Raw genomic sequence first — 20,723 nt, forward strand, 5'->3', positions numbered from 1 at the left:
CATATTACCAAAATACAATTTCACACTTTACCATGGTGGGGTATCTGCTAGGTTACTAATCCAATACAATAAACCATGACACTCTCGTACCTGCTATGTTGTCCCAGCAAATCATATTTTTTAAAATAAATGTTTGTCTCACTCATTCTTAATGCGTTTACACACAACAGGTTGCGGAGAGCAAGCATTGTCCAGCTGTGGGAGCGTGAGAAACAGAAAGTACTGTGTGAAGCATTGGAGAGGTGAGGGGGGGAGAACGGGGCAAGGGACCATGTGGCAAGTAAGGAGGCACAGAAAATGTTTGGGTATATGAGCAGATCGATAAGTGTACAAATACTAGGGGTGTTCCTGACCTTTTACTGCTGCTTTACTCCACCAATCTCGGTGGGGATAACCTCCATGCCAGGGAAGTCTGCTGAAGCACACACCATAAATGGGTCCAATGGACAGTGGATCTGTTTGTGGAAAGAGAAGGGATTGGGGATATGGTGAGAAGGTGGGTTGGTGGTCAGAGCCGGCGAGGTTGAAGTGTGATGGGCTTGGTTAGCCTCATGGTATAACTCGTGTTCCTGAAAAATTCTTATGTTTCAAAAAACATTCCAATAGAAATGGATAGAATTGGACCCATTGCTCTCGCAAAGAGCCAGCACAGACACAATGGGCCGAATGGCCTCTTTCTGTGCTGCAAGCTTCTATGGTCCTATGAATCTAATAATTCTCCTGTGTCTTATAAACAGAGGTATAGAGTACAAAAGCAAGGAAGTTATGCTAAACCTTTATAAAACACTGGTTAGGCTTCAACTGGAGTATTTGTCCAATTCTGGGCACCACACTCCAGGAAGGATGTCAAGGTCTTGGAGAGGGGGCAGAGGAGATTTACTAAAATGGTACCAGGGATGAGGGACTTGAGTTATGTGGAGAGACTGGAGAAGCTGGGATTGTTCTCCTTAGAGCAGAGAAGGTCTAAGGGGAGATTTAATGGAGGTGTTCAAAATCATGAAGGGTTTTGATAGAGTAAATAAGGAGAAACTGTTTCCAGTAGCAGAAGGGTCGGTAACCAGAGGACACAGATTTAAGGTGATTGACAAAAGAACCAGAGGGGAGATGATGAGAATTTTATTGGTGCAGGATGTTGTTCTGATCTGGAACGCGCTGCCTGAAAGGGCGGTGGAAGCAGATTCAATAATAACTTTCGAAAGGGAATTGGATAAATTGAAAAGGAAAAATTTGCAGGGTTATGTGGAAAGAGCAGGGGGGAATGGGACTAATTGGACAGCTCTTTCAAAGAGCTGGCACAGGCACGATGGTCCGAATGGCCTCCGCCTGTGCTGTATGATTCTGTGGAGGTGTCTCAATGAATGTCCCTAACTCGTTCACTTTCTGCTAGGGAGCAAGCATTGAAAGAAGAGACAGAGAGTAAAAAGGCTCGATGGATGGTACTCGAGGAGAAGTTGATGAAGAAGATGAAGGTTACTTCATTTTTGCGTTAATATATTGGATCCGCAACCTCCCGATGGTGAATGTGCTGCCCGTGTGGTACTGGGCCTGGCACAGCCGAGGGTTTCAGGTTCTACCCCTGATCTGTGCTGAGCTGATCTCAGCTGGGGTGGGAATAATGGGGCCACAATTGGCCTCAGTGTCCCTGAGGTAGAGGGAGGGAAAAACCAGCCTGGATTCCTGTTCCTGATCGCTGTCCAGTGACCCCACTGGAAACTGTGTCTGTGTGTGTGTGTCTGTGTGTGTGTGTGTCTGTCTGTCTGTGTGTGTGTGTCTGTGTGTGTGTGTGTCTGTCTGTGTGTGTGTGTGTGTCTGTCTGTGTCTGCCTGTGTGTCTCTGTGTCAGTCTGTGTGTGTGTGTGTCCATCTGTATGTGTGCCTGTCTGTGTCTGTGCCTGTCTGTGTCTGTCTGTCTGTGTCTGTCTGCATATGTGTGTGTGTGTGTGTGCGTGTGTCTGTGTGCGTGTGTGTGTGTTAGGATCACACTCAACTGTGATACCCCCCATGGTTGAGTAGCCTGATGTTGCTCATTGCCTCTTCTCACATGAGAAAAATCTCTATTTGGGTGAAATTCTGGGGCGGACTTGCTGCCCATGGAACTGGACCCTAGTGAGAGTCAACGTGTTAGGAAGGGGTTGGGGGAAGAAAGGAAGGGGGAAGCCAGAGCAATGAAAGCTCTCGTGACGTGCCTTATGCCTTGACCAGGGTCATTGTCCTGTCCACAATCTTCCTCTTCTGAGTCCAACAGGAGGTGTTTTGTCTCCAGGGGCAGGAGGAAGAGATTAAAAAGCTACGCTTGAAAGAGAAGATTTACGCAAAGTCGCTCTCTCGCCTGGAGAAGGAGGAACTGAAGGAAGAATTGAAATCTCTAAAGCACCAAGTGTACCTGACAGAGAAAAATTCACAGGAGGCCCACCATGAAATCCTGATGCAGCAGAAATACACGGCAGCGTTCCTCGCAGGCCTGAAAACCAACCTAGAGTAAGAGCTTTTAGAGCGATATTAATATTGCATCTCCATTTACACAGGGCCTACGCAGTCCTACCACAGACAGAAAGAAAGAACTTGCATTTCTACTGGGAGGCATTCAAGGGGAAGATTCAAGGGGTTCAGAGTAAACATGTTCCCATAAAGAAAAAGGGCTGGGCTGACAAATCTAGAGCCCCTGGATGACAAGGAGCCCACAGGGTAAGATGAGGCAAAAAAGGGGAAGCTTATTAAAAAAGGGACACCGGGAACTCAATACTACAGAAAGCCTAGAGGAGTATAGAAAGTGCAGGGGTGAAATTAAAAAGGAAATCAGGAAAGCAAAGAGAGGGCATGAAAAAATATTTGCAAGAAAAATCAAGGAAAACCCAAAGATGTTTTATAAATACATTAAGAGCAAGAGGATAACTAAGGAAAGAGTAGGGCCTATTAGAGACCAAAAAGGTAACCTGTGTGTGGAGGCGGAAGATGTGGGTATGGTTCTTAATGAATACTTTGTGTCTGTCTTCACAAAAGAGGGGGACGATGCAGACATTGTAGTTAAGGAGGAGGAGTGTGAAATATTGGATGGGATAAACATAGTGAGAGAGGAAGTATTAAGGAGATTAGTATCTTTGAAAGTAGATAAATCGCCAGGCCTGAATGAAATGTATCCCAGGCTGTTAAAAGAAGCAAGGAAGGAAATTGCGGAGGCTCTGACCATTATTTTCCAATCCTCACTGGATACAGGCGTGGTGCTGGAGGATTGGAGGGCTGCTAACGTTGTACCATTCTTTAAAAAGGGAGTGAGGGATAGACCGAGTAATTATAGGCCAGTGCTGGTGGGCAAATTATTGGAATCAATTCTGAGGGATAGGATAAACCATCACTTAGAAAGGCACGGATTAATCAAGGACAGTCAGAATGGATTTGTTAAGGGAAGGTCATGTCTGACTCACCTGATTGAATTTTTTGAGCAGGTAACAAGGAGGGTCGATGAGGGTAGTGCATTTGATGTAGTCTACATGGATTTTAGCAAGGCTTTTAATAAGGTCCCACATGGCAGACTGGTCAAAAAAGTACAAGCCCATGGGATTCAAGGGAGAGTGGCAAATTGGATCCAAAATTGGCTCAGTGGCAGGAAGCAAAGGGTAATGGTCGACGGGTGTTTTTGTGACTGGAAGGCTGTTTCCAGTGGGGCTCAGTGCAAGGTCCCTTGCTTTTTGTGATATACATTAATGATTTGGACTTCAATGAAGGGGGCATGATTAAGAAGTTTGCAGATGGTACAAAAATTGGCCGTGTGGTTGATCATGAGGAGGAAAGCTGTAGACTGCAGGAAGATATCAATGGACTGGTCAGGTGGGCAGAAAAGTGGCAAATGGAATTAAATCCAGAGAAGTGTGAGGTAATGCATTTGGGGAGGACAAACAAGGCAAGGGAATACACAATAAATGGGAGGATACTGAGAGGTGTAGAGGACGTGAGGGACCTTGGAGTGCATGTCCACAGTTCCCTGAAGGTAACAGGACGGGTAGATAAAGTGGTTAAGAAGGCAAATGGAATACTTTCCTTTATTAGCCGAGGCATAGAATATGAGAGCGGGGAAGTTATGCTAGAACTGTATAAAACACTGGTTAGGCCACAGCTTGTGTACTGCGTACAGTTCTGGTCACCACATTACAGGAAGGATGTAATTGTACTAGAGAGGGTACAGAGGAGATTTACGAGGATGTTGCCAGGACTGGAGAATTTTAGCTATGAGGAAAGATTGGATAGGCTGGGGTTGTTCTCTTTGGAACAGAGTAGACTGAGGGGTGATTTAATTGAGGTGTACAAAATTATGAGGGGCCTAGATAGAGTGGATAGGAAGGACCTATTTCCCTTAGCAGAGTGGTCAATAACCAGGAGGCATAGATTTAAAGTGATTGGTAGAAGGATTAGAGGGAAGTTGAGGAAAGACTTTTTCACCCAGAGGGTGGTGGGGGTCTGGAACTCACTGCCTGAAAGGGTGGTAGAGGCAGAAACCCTCAACCCATTTGAAAAGTACCTGGATGTGCACCTGAAGTGCCGTAACCTACAGGGCTACGGACCAAGTGCTGGAAAGTGGGATTAGGCTGGGTGGCTCATTTTTAGCCAGTGCAGACACGATGGGCCGAATTGCCCTTTCTGTGCCCTAAATTTTCTATGGTTCTATGATTCTATGATTCTATAGTGCCTTTCATGACCTCAGGTTGTCCCACAGCACATTTCAGCCAATGAAGTACTTTTTGAAGCGTAGTCACTGTTGTAATGTAGGGAAACGCGGCAGCCAATTTGCACACAGCAAGATCCCACAAACAGCAATGTGATAAATGACGAAATAATCTGTTTTTAGTGATATTGATTGATGGATAAATATTGGCCCAGGACACTGGGGAGAACTACCCCTGTTCTTCTTCGAAAATAATGGCCGTGGGATCTTTTACATCTGCCTGAGACGGCAGACGGGGGTCTCAGTTTAACCTAAAGACGGCACCTCCGACAGTGCAGCACTCCCTCAGTACTGGCACTGGGAGTGTCAGCCTGGATTATGGGCTCAAGTCTGTGGAGTGGGACTGAGACCAAGAGATTGAGACTAACATTGAGATTGAGACTAAGATCGAGATTGAGACTAAGATCGAGATTGAGACTAAGATCGAGATTGAGACAAGGAGCACTTAACTCAGCACAAACCAAGGATATAACCACAGACCAGCACCACTTGGGCAGTGTAACTTTTAATTTTATCTTTCAGAAAACAAATTCCTTTTCCTCTCCCCTTGGTTTCCTGGGGTAACAAATGACCTGTTTCCGAGCTTCCACCAATGTTACACTGAGCTGGTTGCTAGGAGACACATAAGAGCTGGTTGGGAATGTTTCTCCCTCTGATTGTTCCCTTTTGGCTCCCAACGTCTTCCCTCCCAACTGTGATAAGATGCCTGTCTTCTGTTCAATAGCTTCCAACAGCAGTGTCACCGAGATATATGGTGCAGTGGTTATGTTACTGGACTAGTAATCCAGAGAATGTGAGTCTAAATCCCCTACAAAGGCAGTTTCAATTTAGACCTTTTTTTCAAACAATCTGGAAATAAAAAGTTGGTCTCAGTAAAAGTGACCATGAGGCTGTCGGATTGTCATAAAAACCCAACTGGTTCACTGATGTCCTTTAGGGAAGGAAACCTGTGGTCAAGAAGGCCGCCCACCACCACCTTCTCAGGGCAACCAGGGATGGGCAATAAATGACGGCCTTGCCCAAATCCGGGAAATAAACATTTAAAAAACCATCCCCCATTGGTAACCCTCCAACATGATGCAGCACTGAATTCCCCTCGAGGTGCAGGTTCCCCTCTCCCATTAACTGTCTCCCCTCCCCTCCTGAAGGTGCTGACTCTTCCCCACTACCTCGAAGGTGTCACCTTTCACGGGCGAACCCAGAAAGCACTATTCAGCAGCCTGTTCCTCTGTGGTGGGCATCACAGCCAAACTCCATCTGTTGCTCACACACTCAATCAGTACACGGATCACCACCAGATAATTTGTTTCTGAGTGATGTTGGTCGGCCCAGGAGAACACCCCTGCTCTTCTTCGGATAGTGGCTGTGGGATCTTTTATGCCCACCTGGGAGGGCAGTCGGGGCCTTGGTTCATTCAAAAGACAGCACCTCCGACAATGCAGCACTCCCACAGTACCGGCGCTGGGAGTGTCAGCCTAGATTATATGCACAAAGTGGAGTGAGACTTGAACCCACAGCCTTCATGATTCAGAAAGCGAGCCTGCTACCCACTGAGCCATGGCTGACACTACTGGGTGTGTTGTTTGTTACGCCCCTGTTGGTCACCATGTGCATCTGGCTCACACTCACATTGCACTACCCCTTGTGTCAGCAATGGATCTGACTGCATAAGTCCCAAAAGGAGGAGCGGAGTATGATCTAGGCAGTGGAATGGAGCCTGTTGCAAAACATGGCATGGAGTTTATCAAATTGCACCATGGCTGGATTTCCTCTGTTTGCTATTCATGGCACGATCATAAACAAACTCATCGCACACCCATTCACGATTTTGTCACAGACATCGGATGGAGGAGATCTTATCTCCTTCCCCCACAAGTAATAAAAACCATTGAATCACAGAATCATACGGAACAGGAGGAGGCCATTCGGCCCATCGTGCCTGTGCTGGCTCTTTGAAAGAGCGATCCAGTTACTCCCACTCCCTTGCTCTTTCCCCATAGACCTGCAAATTTTTCCTTTTCAAATATTTATCTAATTCCCTTTTAAAAGTTACCATTGAATCTGCTTCCACCGCCCTTTCAGGCAGCGCATTCCAGATCAGAACAACTCGCTGCGTAAAAAATGTCTCCTCATCTCCCCTATGGTTCCTTAGCCAATTATCTAAAATCTGTGTCCTCTGGTTACCGACCCTTCTGCCACTGGAAACAGTTTCTTGTTATTTACTCTATCAAAACCCTTCATGATTTTGAACGCCTCTATTAAATCTCTCCTTACCCTTCTCTGCTCTAAGGAGAACAATCCCAGCTTCTCCAGTCTCTCCACGTAATTGAAGACCCTCATCGCTGAAAAGAAGATTCTGGAAGCATTCGGCTCCTGTTCAGGGTAAAGAGAGGGGTGTGGGCCAGAACTGAAAGCAGGAAGCTGAGACCCTTCCCCTCAGTGCCCTGGCACAGCTGTTGACTCTCGAACCTCATAACCAGATAACCGTCCCAGCTCCCCGATTCAATTCTTAACTCACCGTGAGATCTGTTCCCTCTCCAAATCCTTTTGTTTATTTCAGGAATGCGGCTGTGAAGCAGGATTCTGGGTATTGCCTGGGGTCTGCGGACTTCCATCGATTCTGCGGCCAATTAGACCTTGTCCGTCAAGCAGTGCAGGACGGCTCGCTGGAAACTCTAACTACCGACTTACCTGAGGCCCACGTTGCACTCCCCCAGGTAATAATCCACTCGTTCGGCTGGTGTGAAACGCCAAGGCTAGCAACTCACTTCTATAAGAGCTGATTGGAAAATATTCCATTGGGTCACTCACAGCCGATCGACACTTTCATTCGCTCATGACTTTAAGTTGAACAAATGTGAGGGAACTGGGAGGCCCATCAAACACTCCCAGGGCAGGTACAGCATGGGTTAGATACAGAGTAAAGCTCCCTCTACACTGTCCCATCAAACACTCCCAGGGCAGGTACAGCATGGGTTAGATACAGAGTAAAGCTCCCTCTACACTGTCCCATCAAACACTCCCAGGGCAGGTACAGCATGGGTTAGATACAGAGTAAAGCTCCCTCTACACTATCCCATCAAACACTCCCAGAGCAGGTACAGCACGGGTTAGATACAGAGTAAAGCTCCCTCTACACTGTCTCATCAAACACTCCCAGAGCAGGTACATCGTGGGTTAGATACAGAGTAAAGCTCCCTCTACACTGTCTCATCAAACACTCCCAGAGCAGGTACAGCACGGGTTAGATACAGAGTAAAGCTCCCTCTACACTGTCCCACCCATGTTGTACCCGACTGCTGTTCCCTTCTCTAATTTGAGGCTCTTGGGCCGATTGTATCTCCTCCCCCTGGCTGGGTGGAATCTGGGACAATTGTGCCCTGTTGATGCATTTATTGCCCATCCCTTGTGACTCACTCGGCCACTTCAGAGGGCAGTTAAGAGTCAACCATGTTGGTGTGGGACTGGAGTCACATATAGGTCCAGACCGGGTAAGGACGGCAGGTTTCCTTCCCTAAAGGACATCAGTGAACCAGTTGGGTTTTTAACAACAATCCGACAGCTTCATGGTCACTTTTCCTGAGACCAGCTTTTTATGTCCAGATTTCTTTAAATTCTCAAACTGTCACAATGGGATTAGAACTCACGTTCTGTCGATTATTAATTCAACCCTCTGAATTAGCAGTCCAGTAACATAACCACACCACTATACTGTCTATCCTATAGTATGGCTAAATCTTTATATTAATGGATGTTAAACTTGTGTCGAACCTTGGTTAGACCACGCTTGGAGCACTGTGCACCGTTCTGGTCTCCGTATTATAAAAAGGATATAGAGGCACCGGAGAAAGTGCAAAAAAGATTTACAAGGACGATACCAGAACTGAGAGGTTATAATTATGAGGAAAGATTGAACAGGCTGGGGCTCTTTTCTCTCGAAAGAAGAATTCTGAGGGGTGATCTGATAGAGGTCATTAAGATAATGAAAGGGTTTGATAGGGTAGATGGAGAGAAGATGTTTCCACTTGTGGGGGAGACCAGAACTAGAGGCAATAAACATAAGATAGTCACTAATAAATCCAATAGGGAATTCAGGAGAAACTTCTTTACCCAGAGAGTGGTGAGAATGTGGAACTTGCTCCCACAGGGAGTAGTTGAGGCGAATAGTGTAGATACATTTAAGGGGAAGCTGGGATTACTCCCAGTGCCACGTGCCAGTGAGTATAGGAACAGGAGAATAGACCGGATGAATGCGTGGCTGCAGGGATGGTGTAGGAGGGAGGGATTTAGATTCCTGGGACATTGGGACCGGTTCTGGGGAAGGTGGGACCTGTACAAGCGGGACGGGTTACACCCGAGCAGGACCAGGACCAATGTCCTCGTGGGGGTGTTTGCTAGTGCTGTTGAGGAAGGTTTAAACTAGAGTGGCAGGGGGATGGGAACCTGAGCGGGGAGTCAGAAGGGAGTAAAGTTGAGAGCAGCAAGAGAGGGGAAGACCCAGGGGAAATTTAGAATACAAATAGTACAAACAGTTGTTCAAGAACAAGTGAAAGGGAAAAGCGTAGAGCAGCAGAAAGAAAGTGTACTTTAGACACCACAGATAAAGTGAAAACTAGAAGGCGTAAGGCGATTAACCCAGCATCAAAGCTGAAGGTCAGGCTCGGGTGTGTGGCCCAACTAAGAGTTCTATATACAAATGCACGGAGTATAAGGAATAAATTAAATGAACTACAGGTTCAAATTCAAATTGGAGGGTATGACATGATAGCTATTACTGAGACATGGCTGCAGGATGGTCAGGATTGGGAACTAAATATACCGGGTTATAAGGTCTACAGGAGAGATAGGGAAAATGGAAGAGGGGGAGGAGTAGCCTTAGTGATTAGAGATGAAATCACTTCAATGATAAAGAAGGATATAACGAGTGGTAAACAGCCAACAGAGACCTTATGGGTTGAATTGAGAAATAGGAAAGGATTTAAGACTATAGTGGGAGTTGTGTATAGGACCCCTGGCAGCAGCTCTGAAGTGCTAGATTGTATAAATGCAGAGATTAGACAAGCGTGTAACAAAGGCATAGTGGTCTTATTGGGGGACTTTAACCTTCACATAGATTGGGAAAAGCAGACTAGCAACTGTCAGAAAGGTAGTGAATTTCTTGAGTGTGTTCGGGATAGTTTTCTACAGTAGTATGTCCTAGAGGCAACAAGGGGGCAAGCCATACTAGATTTAGTAATGAGTAATGAACCAGATTTATTTAACAGATTAACTGTGCGTGAACATCTATCCAATAGCGATCATAACACGATCGAGTTCAATGTAGAGTTTGAAAGGGAAAAAAGTGAATCAGCTGCTAAGATTCTAGACTTGGGTAAGGCCGACTTCAATGGGATGAGACAGAGACTGTCCACAGTAAACTGGGCAAATCTGTTAATGGGTAAAATGACTGATGATCAGTGGGAAATGTTTAAAGAAACATTTAACGTGATACAGAATCGGTTTATACCCCTGAGGGGCAAGAACTCTACTTGCCAAAAAAAAAACAGCCATGGACAATTAAAGAGGTAAGGGACAGTATAAGACATAAGGAAAGGACATACAAAAAGGCAAAAAATGGCACAGATCCTGGTGAATGGGAAAGATACAAAGATCAACAAAGGGTCACAAAACAGAGAGTAAGAACTACAAAAAGAGAGTATGAAAAGAAACTTGCAAGGGATATCAAAACCAATACAAAGAACTTTCATAGTTACATTAGGAAAAAGAGAGTGGTCAGGAGCAGTGTTGGCCCCTTAAAAACTGAAAGTGGGGATACTGTCATTGACAATGGGGAAATGGTGGACATGTTGAACAATTACTTTGCGTCAGTATTTACAGTAGAAAAAGAGGATAGCATGCCGGAAATCCCAAGAAAACTAATATTGAATCGGGGACAGGGACTCAATAAAATTAACATAAGTAAAGCAACAGTAATGAAGAAAATAACAGCACTAAAGAGTGACAAATCCCCAGGACCAGATGGTTTCCATCCCAGAATTTTAAAGGAAGTAGGTGAGCACATTGCAGATGCCCTAACTAGAATCTTTCAAAGTTCTCCAGATTCAGAAACGGTCCCTCTAGATTGGAAAATTGCACATGTCACTCCGCTTTTTAAGAAAGGAGAGAGAGGGAAACCAGGGAATTATAGACCAGTTAGCCTAACATCTGTTGTGGGGAAAATGCTGGAGTCTATAATTAAGGATAGGGTGACTGAACACCTTGAGAATTTTCAGTTAATCAGAGAGAGCCAGCATGGATTTGTGAAAGGTAGGTCGTGCCTGACAAACCTGATTGAATTTTTTGAAGAGGTAACTAAAGTAGTGGACAGGGGAATGTCAATGGATGTTATTTATATGGACTTCCAGAAGGCATTTGATAAGGTCCCAAATAAGAGACTGTTAGCTAAGATAGAAGCCCATGGAATCGAGGGAAAAGTACGGACTTGGTTAGGAAGTTGGCTGAGCGAAAGGCGACAGAGAGTAGGGATAATGGGCAGGTACTCACATTGGCAGGATGTGACTTGTGGAGTCCCGCAGGGATCTGTCTTGGGGCCTCAATTATTCACAATATTTATTAACCACTCAGATGAAGCCATAGAAAGTCTCATATCTAAGTTTGCCGTTGACACAAAGATTGGTGGCATTGTAAGCAGTGTGGATGAAAACATAAAATTACAAAGCGATATTGATAGATTAGGTGAATGGGCAAAACTGTGGCAAATGGAATTCAATGTAGACAAATGTGAGGTCATCCACGTTGGATCAAAAAAGGATAGAACAGGATACTTTCTCAATGGTAAAAAGTTAAAAACAGTGGATGTCCAAAGGGACTTCGGGGGTTCAGGTACATAGATCATTGAAGTGTCATGAACAGGTGCAGAAAATAATCAAGAAGGCAAATGGAATGCTGGCCTTTATATCTAGAGGACTGGAGTACAAGGGGGCAGAAGTTATGCTGCAGCTATACAAAACCCTGGTTAGACCGCACCTGGAGTACTGTGAGCAGTTCTGGGCACCGCACCTTCGGAAGGACATATTTGCCTTGGAGGGAGTGCAGCGTAGGTTTACTAGAATGATACCCGGACTTCAAGGGTTAAGTTACGAGGAGAGATTACACAAATTGGGGTTGTATTCTCTAGAGTTTCGAAGGTTAAGGGGTGATCTGATCAAAGTGTATAAGATATTAAGGGGAACAGATAGGGTGGATAGAGAGAAACTATTTCCACTGGTTGGGGATTCTAGGAGTAGGGGGCACAGTCTAAAAATTAGAGCCAGACCTTTCAGGAGTGAGATTAGAAAACATTTCTACACACAAAGGGTGGTAGAAGTTTGGAACTCTCTTCCGCAAACGGCAATTGATACTAGCTCAATTGCTAAATTTAAATCTGAGATAGATAGCTTTTTGGCAACCAAAGGTATTAAGGGATATGGGCCAAAGGCAGGTATATGGGGCTCGAATTTAGCAGGCCTGCGGGTTCCCAGCGGGTGGTCCTCCGGGAGCGTGGAAAACGCGGACGGCTAATCGCGTGCGTCCCCCACGCGATCGCGGAATAATTGAACCGATTAAGCCCTGCTTCCGGGTTCTCCGCTCCCCAGCTGTGTGCCGGCCGGCTGCGCATGCGCAGTACCGTCGACGCGATGTAGGAGCTCCACTTAAAGGGGCAGTCTCCCAAAGCCCCTCCTGCTGCAATCATTAGGTTGCTGACGATGGCTCAGCCAAGGGGAAAGGCTGCGCCCCGTTTTTCAGACCTAGCACTGCAGCTGATGCTGGAGGGCGTGAGGAGGAGGAGGGACACGCTCTTCCCGGAGGATGGACGCAAGTTCCCTGCCGCCGCCACCAGGAAGGCATGGGCAGAGGTGGCGGCGGAGGTCAGCAGCAGGGCCAACACCCCAAGGTCTTGGGAGCAGTGCCGCAAGCGCTTCAATGACCTGACTAGGTCTGGCAAGGTGAGTACACCAATGCACCCTCCCACAGCCCGTCCCCACCATCACGCCAAACAGATCACAACCCCTCCTGCACAGCCACCACTGCGCTCCATCAGCAATCCTCACAGCCACTCATTGACCATCCTCGCCGTGCCCGCAAGTACCCACCGTCCCTGTCCCCACCCGAACACTACCACACACCCCAATCCCCATGCAATGGGATGGGCACGTGGCACACGCATCCTCCCATCCATCCGCGCCACGCTCAACCCAACCACACCGATGCTCGATGCGTCTCACAGGAGAAGAGGAGCAAGAACAATCGCGAAAGGGCACGCACCGGAGGTGGCCCGCCGCAAGTGGTGGAGCTCACCGACGCCGATGTGGAGGCGCTCGACCTCGCCCGCACGCGACATTGCCTGTCGGTGGCTGATGGCGAGTGTGTCGCTGCCGAAACAGCCGGTAAGGGAAAGCTGACACTCAACACCCATGATCGCGAGTGACCGTATCATCACCTGCCATCAGGCGCACTGTCAAGTTGGTCCACATGCCTCAAAGTGCCCTCTGTTCTCTTGCAGGGCCGTCTGTGTGTGAAGCGATCGTGGAGGGCGATTCCTCAGAGGACATGGCGGTCTCTGAGGGTGCATCGTCACACCAGAGCCAACCATCCACCAGCGCAGAGACACGCACCTCGGTGGGTCCCCCTCGCCAACTAGTTGGGGTAGCACTTGGTGAGTCACCGCGCACGAGTGAGCATGAGCAGACCCTGGTGGCAGGGGCAGCCGCGGAGGGTCCGCGACAGAGGGAGCACTCATCTCCAGGCTCTGCTCAGCCGGACCCAGATGCTGAACCCAGGGGGCCACCAGTGAAAAGGAGAGTCGTCGAGGGGCACCAGCTAATTGCTGAGGTACTGGGAGAGGTGCCGCGCGCATTGTCCACAATTGCGCAGGCGATGGAGGAGTCCACCTCCTGCATGTGGGCATTGGTGGCGCAGGCACAGGAGGGTACCGGCGACACAGTGTCGCGGGTAGGTGCGGGACTGTCTGCGGTGGAGGACAGGCTGGCCTCCCTCGAGCGTCACGCACCGCTCCACTTCGAGTCCTTGCAGGCCCTGACAACGTCTGTACGGATTCAGGGTGAGCAACATTCCGCCGCCATCAACAGGCTGACGGATACACTAGGGGTGGCCTTGCAAGGCCTCACACATGCCATCCAAACTGCCGTCCAGCAGGGTGGAAGGGGTGATGTGGGCCGAGGCCAAGAGAGGGATGATGGTGACCGTGGACATGGAAGCGGGGACGCTTCTCAAGGCGCCCCCACGTCCCACCCGTCACCCACCTCTCAACCAGTACCCGCAATGGTGCCTCCTCTCCAGGTGGCCGAGTCTGCCCCTGCCCCGGTGCAGGAGGAGCAGTCTGTGGAGGTGCCCTCACGGGCACCGAAACCCAGGGGCCGTCCGCCAAAAGCATCTACCTGGTCAAGGCAAGAACAGGAGCAACCTGCCACTACCTCTGCTGGAGCCACAGGGGTAGCACCACGTAGGGGTACCCGGAAAAGAAATGCAAAGGCCTTATAATCACAAAGGGAATACACCAGGGTGTCTATTAATTTGTACATTTTTTTTTATATCACGTCACATTGGAGATATTAAATACTCTATTCTCACCACTCCTGCCACCTCTCGTCCATTCTTCCGCGGCCTGTGCAATAGGTGCGTTCCGTGGAGGCCATCATGACGGCGAACACCTGCTGTCACCCATTGGGCACACTGCTGTGGGTGCAGGATTACTGGCAGCACTCTTCAGTGGAGGGGGCTGGTATGGCCGCTCACATGTGCAGGTGAGGAGATGCGAGCGCCTCGCAGTGTCTGACTCTAGGAGAACCGTTGACGTATGAGTGCCTCCCTGGCCCGGCGACCATCCCGGTGAGTCGTGGTTCGGCGCATGGGTCGTCCACTATCCTCTGGCGCGTCCTCCTCCGCCTCCTCCTCCTCCTCCTCCTCCTCCTCCTCCTCCTCCTCGCCCTCGCCTTCCTCAATGTGGGTGGCGGGTGTGGATGGGGCCTCCTCCAGCGGCACCCCTCTCTGTTGGGCCATGTTGTGCCGGGCACAGCAGACAACTATGATTCGTCCCACTCTGAATGGTGTGTATTGCAGCGCTCCCCCAGAACGATCAAGGCACCTGAAGCGCATCTTGAGCAGCCCTATGGTCTGCTCAATTGTAGACCTGGTAGCAGTGTGGCTGTCATTGTACCGACGCTCCGGCTCAGTGATGGGGTTCCTCAGAGGTGTCATGAGCCACGTGTGTAGGGGATACCCCTTGTCGCCGAGGAGCCAGCCGTTGCCGGCGTTGGGTGCCTGCAGGATGGGCGGGACGGCGGACTCCCTGAGGACGAAGGCATCGTGGCAGCTGCCGGGGTATCTGGCGCACACGTGTAGGAATCTCTGGCGGTGGTCACAGATGAGCTGGGCGTTCATGGAGTGATACCCCTTCCTGTTGATGAACAGCCCTGGCTCATGCGGAGGTGCCCGTATTGCTATGTGGGTGCAATCGATTACACCCTGTACCCGTGGGAAGCCAGCCACAGCATGGAATCCAACCGCCCTCTCCATCTGGCTGCGCTCGTCCATGGCGAAGTTGATGTAGTGCGAGGCCCTGCGGAACAACCCATCGGTGACCTGCCTTATGCACTTGTGTGCAGAGGACTGACAGACCCCGGTGGCACCCTGGAAGGAACCGGATGCGAAGAAGTTGAGGGCAGTGGTGACTTTGACGGCGACAGGTAAGAAGATGCTGCTTGGTCCATCCGGGAGCAGCTCGTCGTTAAGGAGGCTGCAGATGTCGGCGACTACCTGGCGATTGACTCTGAGCCGACGTATGCACTGCTCCTCGGAGAGATCCATGAAGCTGAGCCTCGGTCTGTACACCCTGTGCGGAGGGTAGTGCCTCCTGCGACGCATCTCTCTCTGCGGTTGCCCTCCCTCCTGCTGTGCAGGTGGGTGTGCCGCAGCACCGTGTTGGGGGGTCCCACGTCTCCGAGGCGGACGGCGTGGACTGCGAGGCTGCTGGGGCTGGTCATGCTGTTCGTCCTCCGACGATGTCAACGCACCACCCATCTGGCAGGTGTTGGTCTGAGGGGTTGTGCAGGGTAGGTGGGTGGTTCCTCGGACTGGGGCTGCGGTTTCGTGTCGGTCTGTCCTCTGGCTTGGCGGGGGGTGGTGGAGGGCAGGGGTTGCCCTATGTGACGCGGTGGCCTCCTGCGTGGGTGAGGGCTCTCCCCCGTGGAGCGCACCTTGGCACCTGCCACAGGCTGCTGGCTGCAACACGCCTGGTTGGAGAGAGACCGTTTCCCCCAGTGTGTGAAACTCACTGCCTTGAACCGAAAATCCCACACTTCCTCTTTTGACAGCTGCTTCAGCTCATTAACTGACCACAACGAGCAAGTTAAGTGCTCTCAAGTCGAACCCCGCTGGCTTTAATTGCCTGCGGGATTCCCACCAGCGGGGCTTGCGCGCGCAGCCCCGCACGTCAGCGCCGTACCCGGAAGTGGCCGGGATTTCGTCGCGATCCGGTCACGTGACCGGATATCGGGATTTTCGGGGCCCCCCCCGCTGGGAACCCGCCGGAAACACGATCCCAAAATCGAGCCCAATGGAGTTCGATCACAGATCAGCCATGATCTTATCAAATGGCGGAGCAGGCACCAGGGGCTGAATGGCCTCCTCTTGTTCCTATATTCCTATGAAGCTAGATAAACACATGAGGGAGAAAGGAATAGAAGGATATGTTGATGGGATTAGATGAAGTAGGGAGGGAGGAGGCTCGTGTGGAGCATAAACACCGGGATAGACCAGTTGGGCCGAATGGCCTGTTTCTGTGCTGTACATTCTATGTAATTCTACCTAAATCAAATCAAGGTTATTAGTTTTTGGTCAGCAACCAGTTCGACTTTAAAGTACTTTACTGGGCCTTTACTTCCTTATGTTCCTTAAGGGTTAATTCCCAGACCTGGTTTATAGTATCTGCCCCAGTGTTCAGGGTGGGGTCTGACTGATTTAAATCTGCTTTGTGTTCCCACAGGAGGTCTCTGTTTTGCTCCCGGTATCGCAGCTATCGCCAGGCAACGGGCAGATGCCGTGAGTCAGTTAAATTCTAACGATTTACTGTGAGGTGGCCTCAGTCTGAATTGCTGCAGGCCTCTCTTTGGAGAGACGGTGAGATTCCCGTCTTGTTAACGCTCTCACGCCACGTTAACCCGTGTTCACCGTATCACGAGGCGTGTTATTTAACCAAGGGCAGGAAGTTTGCAATCGCAATCCACTCTCGATTTTTGTTCACCGAGTCACGGAGTCGTGTTGTGGCCTACTCAGATTAGGCTTCAATTCTGTTCTGTTAGTTAAAAGCCTAAAAGTGACAATGGAAACAGTCGGATTATCATACTGACCGTTAAAATGCCCAAATCAAACTCCTCTCTTTGCAATCTCAACAGAGGTGTTAATGATTTAAAACAAAGCATGAGGACTGGGTGAAAGCTGAACACTCAATCCCTTTCTCACCTGCAGTCACTAACCCTCTGCGCTCTCTCTCTCTCTCTCTCTCTTTCTCGCTCTCTCTCTCTCTTTCTCGTTCTCTCTCTCTCTCGCACACCTTTCTCGTCTCTCTGCTGTCGCTTTGGTCATTGTTCCTCTGAATTTTCCTGCCTTGCTCTTCCTATGCTCCAAATATGCCATCAAATCTACTCTTCCTCCTTCCTGCACCCTCACTGTGCTGAATCCAAGACCCATCACTCCATCTCCTAGTCTAACTCAAAATGGTTGGAGCGCCTCACCTCCTTCAACCTTCCCTTCCTCCTATAATTTACATGGGAATTGCCAGAGGAAAAAAGACCAAGGTCCATCTAGTTCTCCTTCTACCATCCTGGTAGTCGCAGGATACAACAATAATGGAGTTGTTGACTAATCAGAGCAATCAATCTCTATCGATGAGTCTCCAACAGACCCAGGCATGAGGTGAGGAAAACCCCCAGTGGTGGAGAGCTTTGGGAACCAGAGGTCCAAAGTCACCTGTTCCTCCCGAACCTGTTACACTCACCACATGTCAGGTCTCAAATTACTCAGGGCTTAAAACCCATGGTCACGGACAAGGAGCCAGTCGACCCTTCTCCGAACTCTGTTTGCTAGTGGAGATTAAAAATCTCACTATTTCGAAGACGAGCAGGGGAGTTCTCCCCGGCGTCCTGGGCCAATATTTATCCCTCAACCAACATCACTAAAAAACAGATTGTCCGATCATTTATCTCATTGCTGTTTGTGGGATCTTGCTGTGCGCAAATTGGCTGCTGAGTTTCCTACATTACAACAGTGACTCCACTTGTTTGGAGTTGCATTGGCTGTAAAGCGCTTTGGGATGTCCCGAGGTCATAAAAGTCACTATATAAATGCAAGTTCTTTGTTTTGCTTTGCAGAAATAACCAGGAGGTACCAGAAAACCGAGAAGGAACTTCTGTCATTTCCGTAAACCAATCAGCTTCAGCCACTGGGAAGAAGGCCAAGAAAGGGAGGAGAAGGTCAAAGGTCAGACCGATCCAAAGGCCTATCAATCAATCAGAGTCATCAGAGGCGCCTGCCTCACCTCTGACCCCGCTGACACCTGCTCCTCCATCTCCCTCAGGCCCAGCTGAGCAGCGTCAACTTGCTATTGGGGGTGACAAACCTCAGGATGACCAATCAGAACCTCAAGCAAAGGGTCAGGTGACTGCTCCCGAGACCGCAGGGAATGGGGTTGGTAGTGTAAAAATTAACCCAGGTATTGGCTGATAGTCTACAATATAATTATTGTACATAACTGTGAACAGTTCCGGTCTCCATATTACTAAAAGGATATAGAGGCACTGGAGAAGGTGCAAAAAAATTTTACTCGGATGATACCAGAACTGAGGGGTTATAACTATCAGGAAAGACTGAACAGAAGGGACTGAGGGGTGGTCTGGTAGAGATCTTTAAGATAATGAAAGGGTTCGATAGAGTAGACGTAGAGAAGATGTTTCCCCTTGTGTGGAGTCCAAACCTAGGGGCCATAAATATAAGATAGACACTAATAAATCCAATAAGAAATTCAGGAGGAACTTCTTCACCCAGAGAGTGGTTAGAATGTGGAACTCGCTACCACAAGGAGTAGTTGATATGGTGATATGGTGAATAGCATAGATGCATTTAAGGGGAAATTAGATAAACACATGAGGGAGAAAGGAATAGAAGGATATGTTGATAGGGTGAGATGAAGTAGGGAGGGAGGAGGCTCGTGTGGAGCACAAACACCGCTGTGCCCCTTTAGGGCCGAATGGCCTGTTGCTGTGCTGTAAAAAATTGGATGTAATTATAACGATCTGAGTAAAGGAACAAAGTGAGGACAAAACAAGGAAAGGCCGTTCAGCCCATCATGCCCATGAATGACCCATCCCCAAGTTATGTACTGAAGTGCTGAGAGACCATCCTGAGAATGCAGCAGTATGATTTACCATAACCATAAGAGATAGGAGCAGGAGTAGGCCATTCGGCCCTTCGAGCCTGCGCCGCCATTTAATGAGATCATGGCTGATCTGATTTTTACCTCAGCTCCACTTTCCCGCCTTTTCCCCATATCCTTTGACTCCCTCGCTGATCAAAAATTTGTCTAACTCAGCCTTGAATGTATTCAATGACTCAGCCTCCACAGCTTTTTGGGTAAAGAATTCCAAAGATTCACGACCCTCTGGGAGAAGAAATTCCTCCTCATTTCTGTATTAAACGGGCGACCCCTTATTCTGAGACTATGCCCCCTAATTTTAGATTCCCCCATGAGGGGTAACGTCCTCTCAGCATCCACCCTATCGAGTCCCCTCAGAATCTTATATGTTTCAATGAGGTCTCATGCCCTCCAGTCCTTCTCCATGGAGGGCGTTTTTTTCGGGTGCAAGCTTAGTGAACGTTGACAGGCTATTTTAACCCTGACCCTGTCCTCAATTGACCTTCAACCTGGTGCACTTGCCAGCAGAGGTCACTGGAGGGTCAGCTGGAGTGCCTTTCCTCACCCTAAATGTCAGATTTATAGAGCACGATATTTTGGACATCCCAAAGTGCTTCACTTCCAATGGGTGACCTTTAAATTGTAGTTACTCTTCTTACAGAGGCAATTGAATGAGCAATCAGTTTTCAGTGATGTTGATCAAGGGATAAATATTGGCCAGGACACCAGGGAGAACTCCCCTGCTCTTCTTCAAAGAAGAGTGGGCATGGGATCTTTTACATTCACCTAAACATGCAGATGAAGCCTTGGTTTAACATCTCATACTGAAAGACAGCACCTCCAACAGTTCAGAACTCCCTCAGTACTGCACTGGGAGTGTCGGTCTAGATTTTGTGCGTAAGTCTCTGGATGTAGGACTTGAATCCATGATCTTCTGACTCAGAGGCAAGAGAGTGCTACCAACTGAGCCATGACTTTTACTCTTGATCCATGTATTTTTGACTGTCCTGTCACGGGTACATCCAGGGATCCCAGTAACGATGTCCTCTTGGATAATTCTACAACGAGGTCTGTTTGAAGCTTTCTAACGTTTTTATTCCAGGTCAGCAGTATTATCACCTCAAGGCGGTGACAAGACTCCTTAATGTAGAATTGGCTAAATATCACTCTCAGAGCCGTAGTGACGATCAGGTCTGGCTGTCCCTTTCACTCCTTAACCCTGCCGAGGTTAATCAGACAGTCAAGCAGGAAATTCATCAGAGAACAACACGTGGAATTCGATTGAGTAAATCTCAAATTTGTTCTGAAGTTGTGTTGGTTTCTCAAAATATTTATTGAAACATTTTTTTGTCTTCGTTGTTTGTGCTGAGGATTGGAAATCTTCCCAATTGAAGCACCCAGTGACCTATCAAACACTCCCAGGGCAGGTACAGCACGGGTTAGATACAGAGTAAAGCTCCCTCTACACTGTCCCATCAAACACTCCCAGGGCAGGTGCAGCACGGGTTAGATATAGAGTAAAGCTCCCTCTACACTGTCC

The 20,723-nt window shown here is 48.7% G+C and overlaps 1 protein-coding gene across 1 annotated transcript in view; it reads left to right on the forward strand.

Moving 5' to 3' along the window:
* Window positions 1-20,723, forward strand: part of LOC137331232 (uncharacterized) — a 40,727-nt gene that overhangs the window by 13,500 nt on the left and 6,504 nt on the right. The window contains exons 6-11 of the mRNA XM_067994876.1: window positions 171-242; window positions 1,388-1,469; window positions 2,263-2,477; window positions 7,277-7,433; window positions 16,760-16,815; window positions 18,144-18,484. Of these exons, the coding sequence (XP_067850977.1) occupies window positions 171-242; window positions 1,388-1,469; window positions 2,263-2,477; window positions 7,277-7,433; window positions 16,760-16,815; window positions 18,144-18,484 (923 nt within the window). The remainder of the gene's footprint in view (window positions 1-170; window positions 243-1,387; window positions 1,470-2,262; window positions 2,478-7,276; window positions 7,434-16,759; window positions 16,816-18,143; window positions 18,485-20,723) is intronic.

The sequence above is a fragment of the Heptranchias perlo genome, chromosome 13, assembly GCF_035084215.1.
Source record: "Heptranchias perlo isolate sHepPer1 chromosome 13, sHepPer1.hap1, whole genome shotgun sequence".
Lineage (NCBI taxonomy): Eukaryota > Metazoa > Chordata > Chondrichthyes > Hexanchiformes > Hexanchidae > Heptranchias > Heptranchias perlo.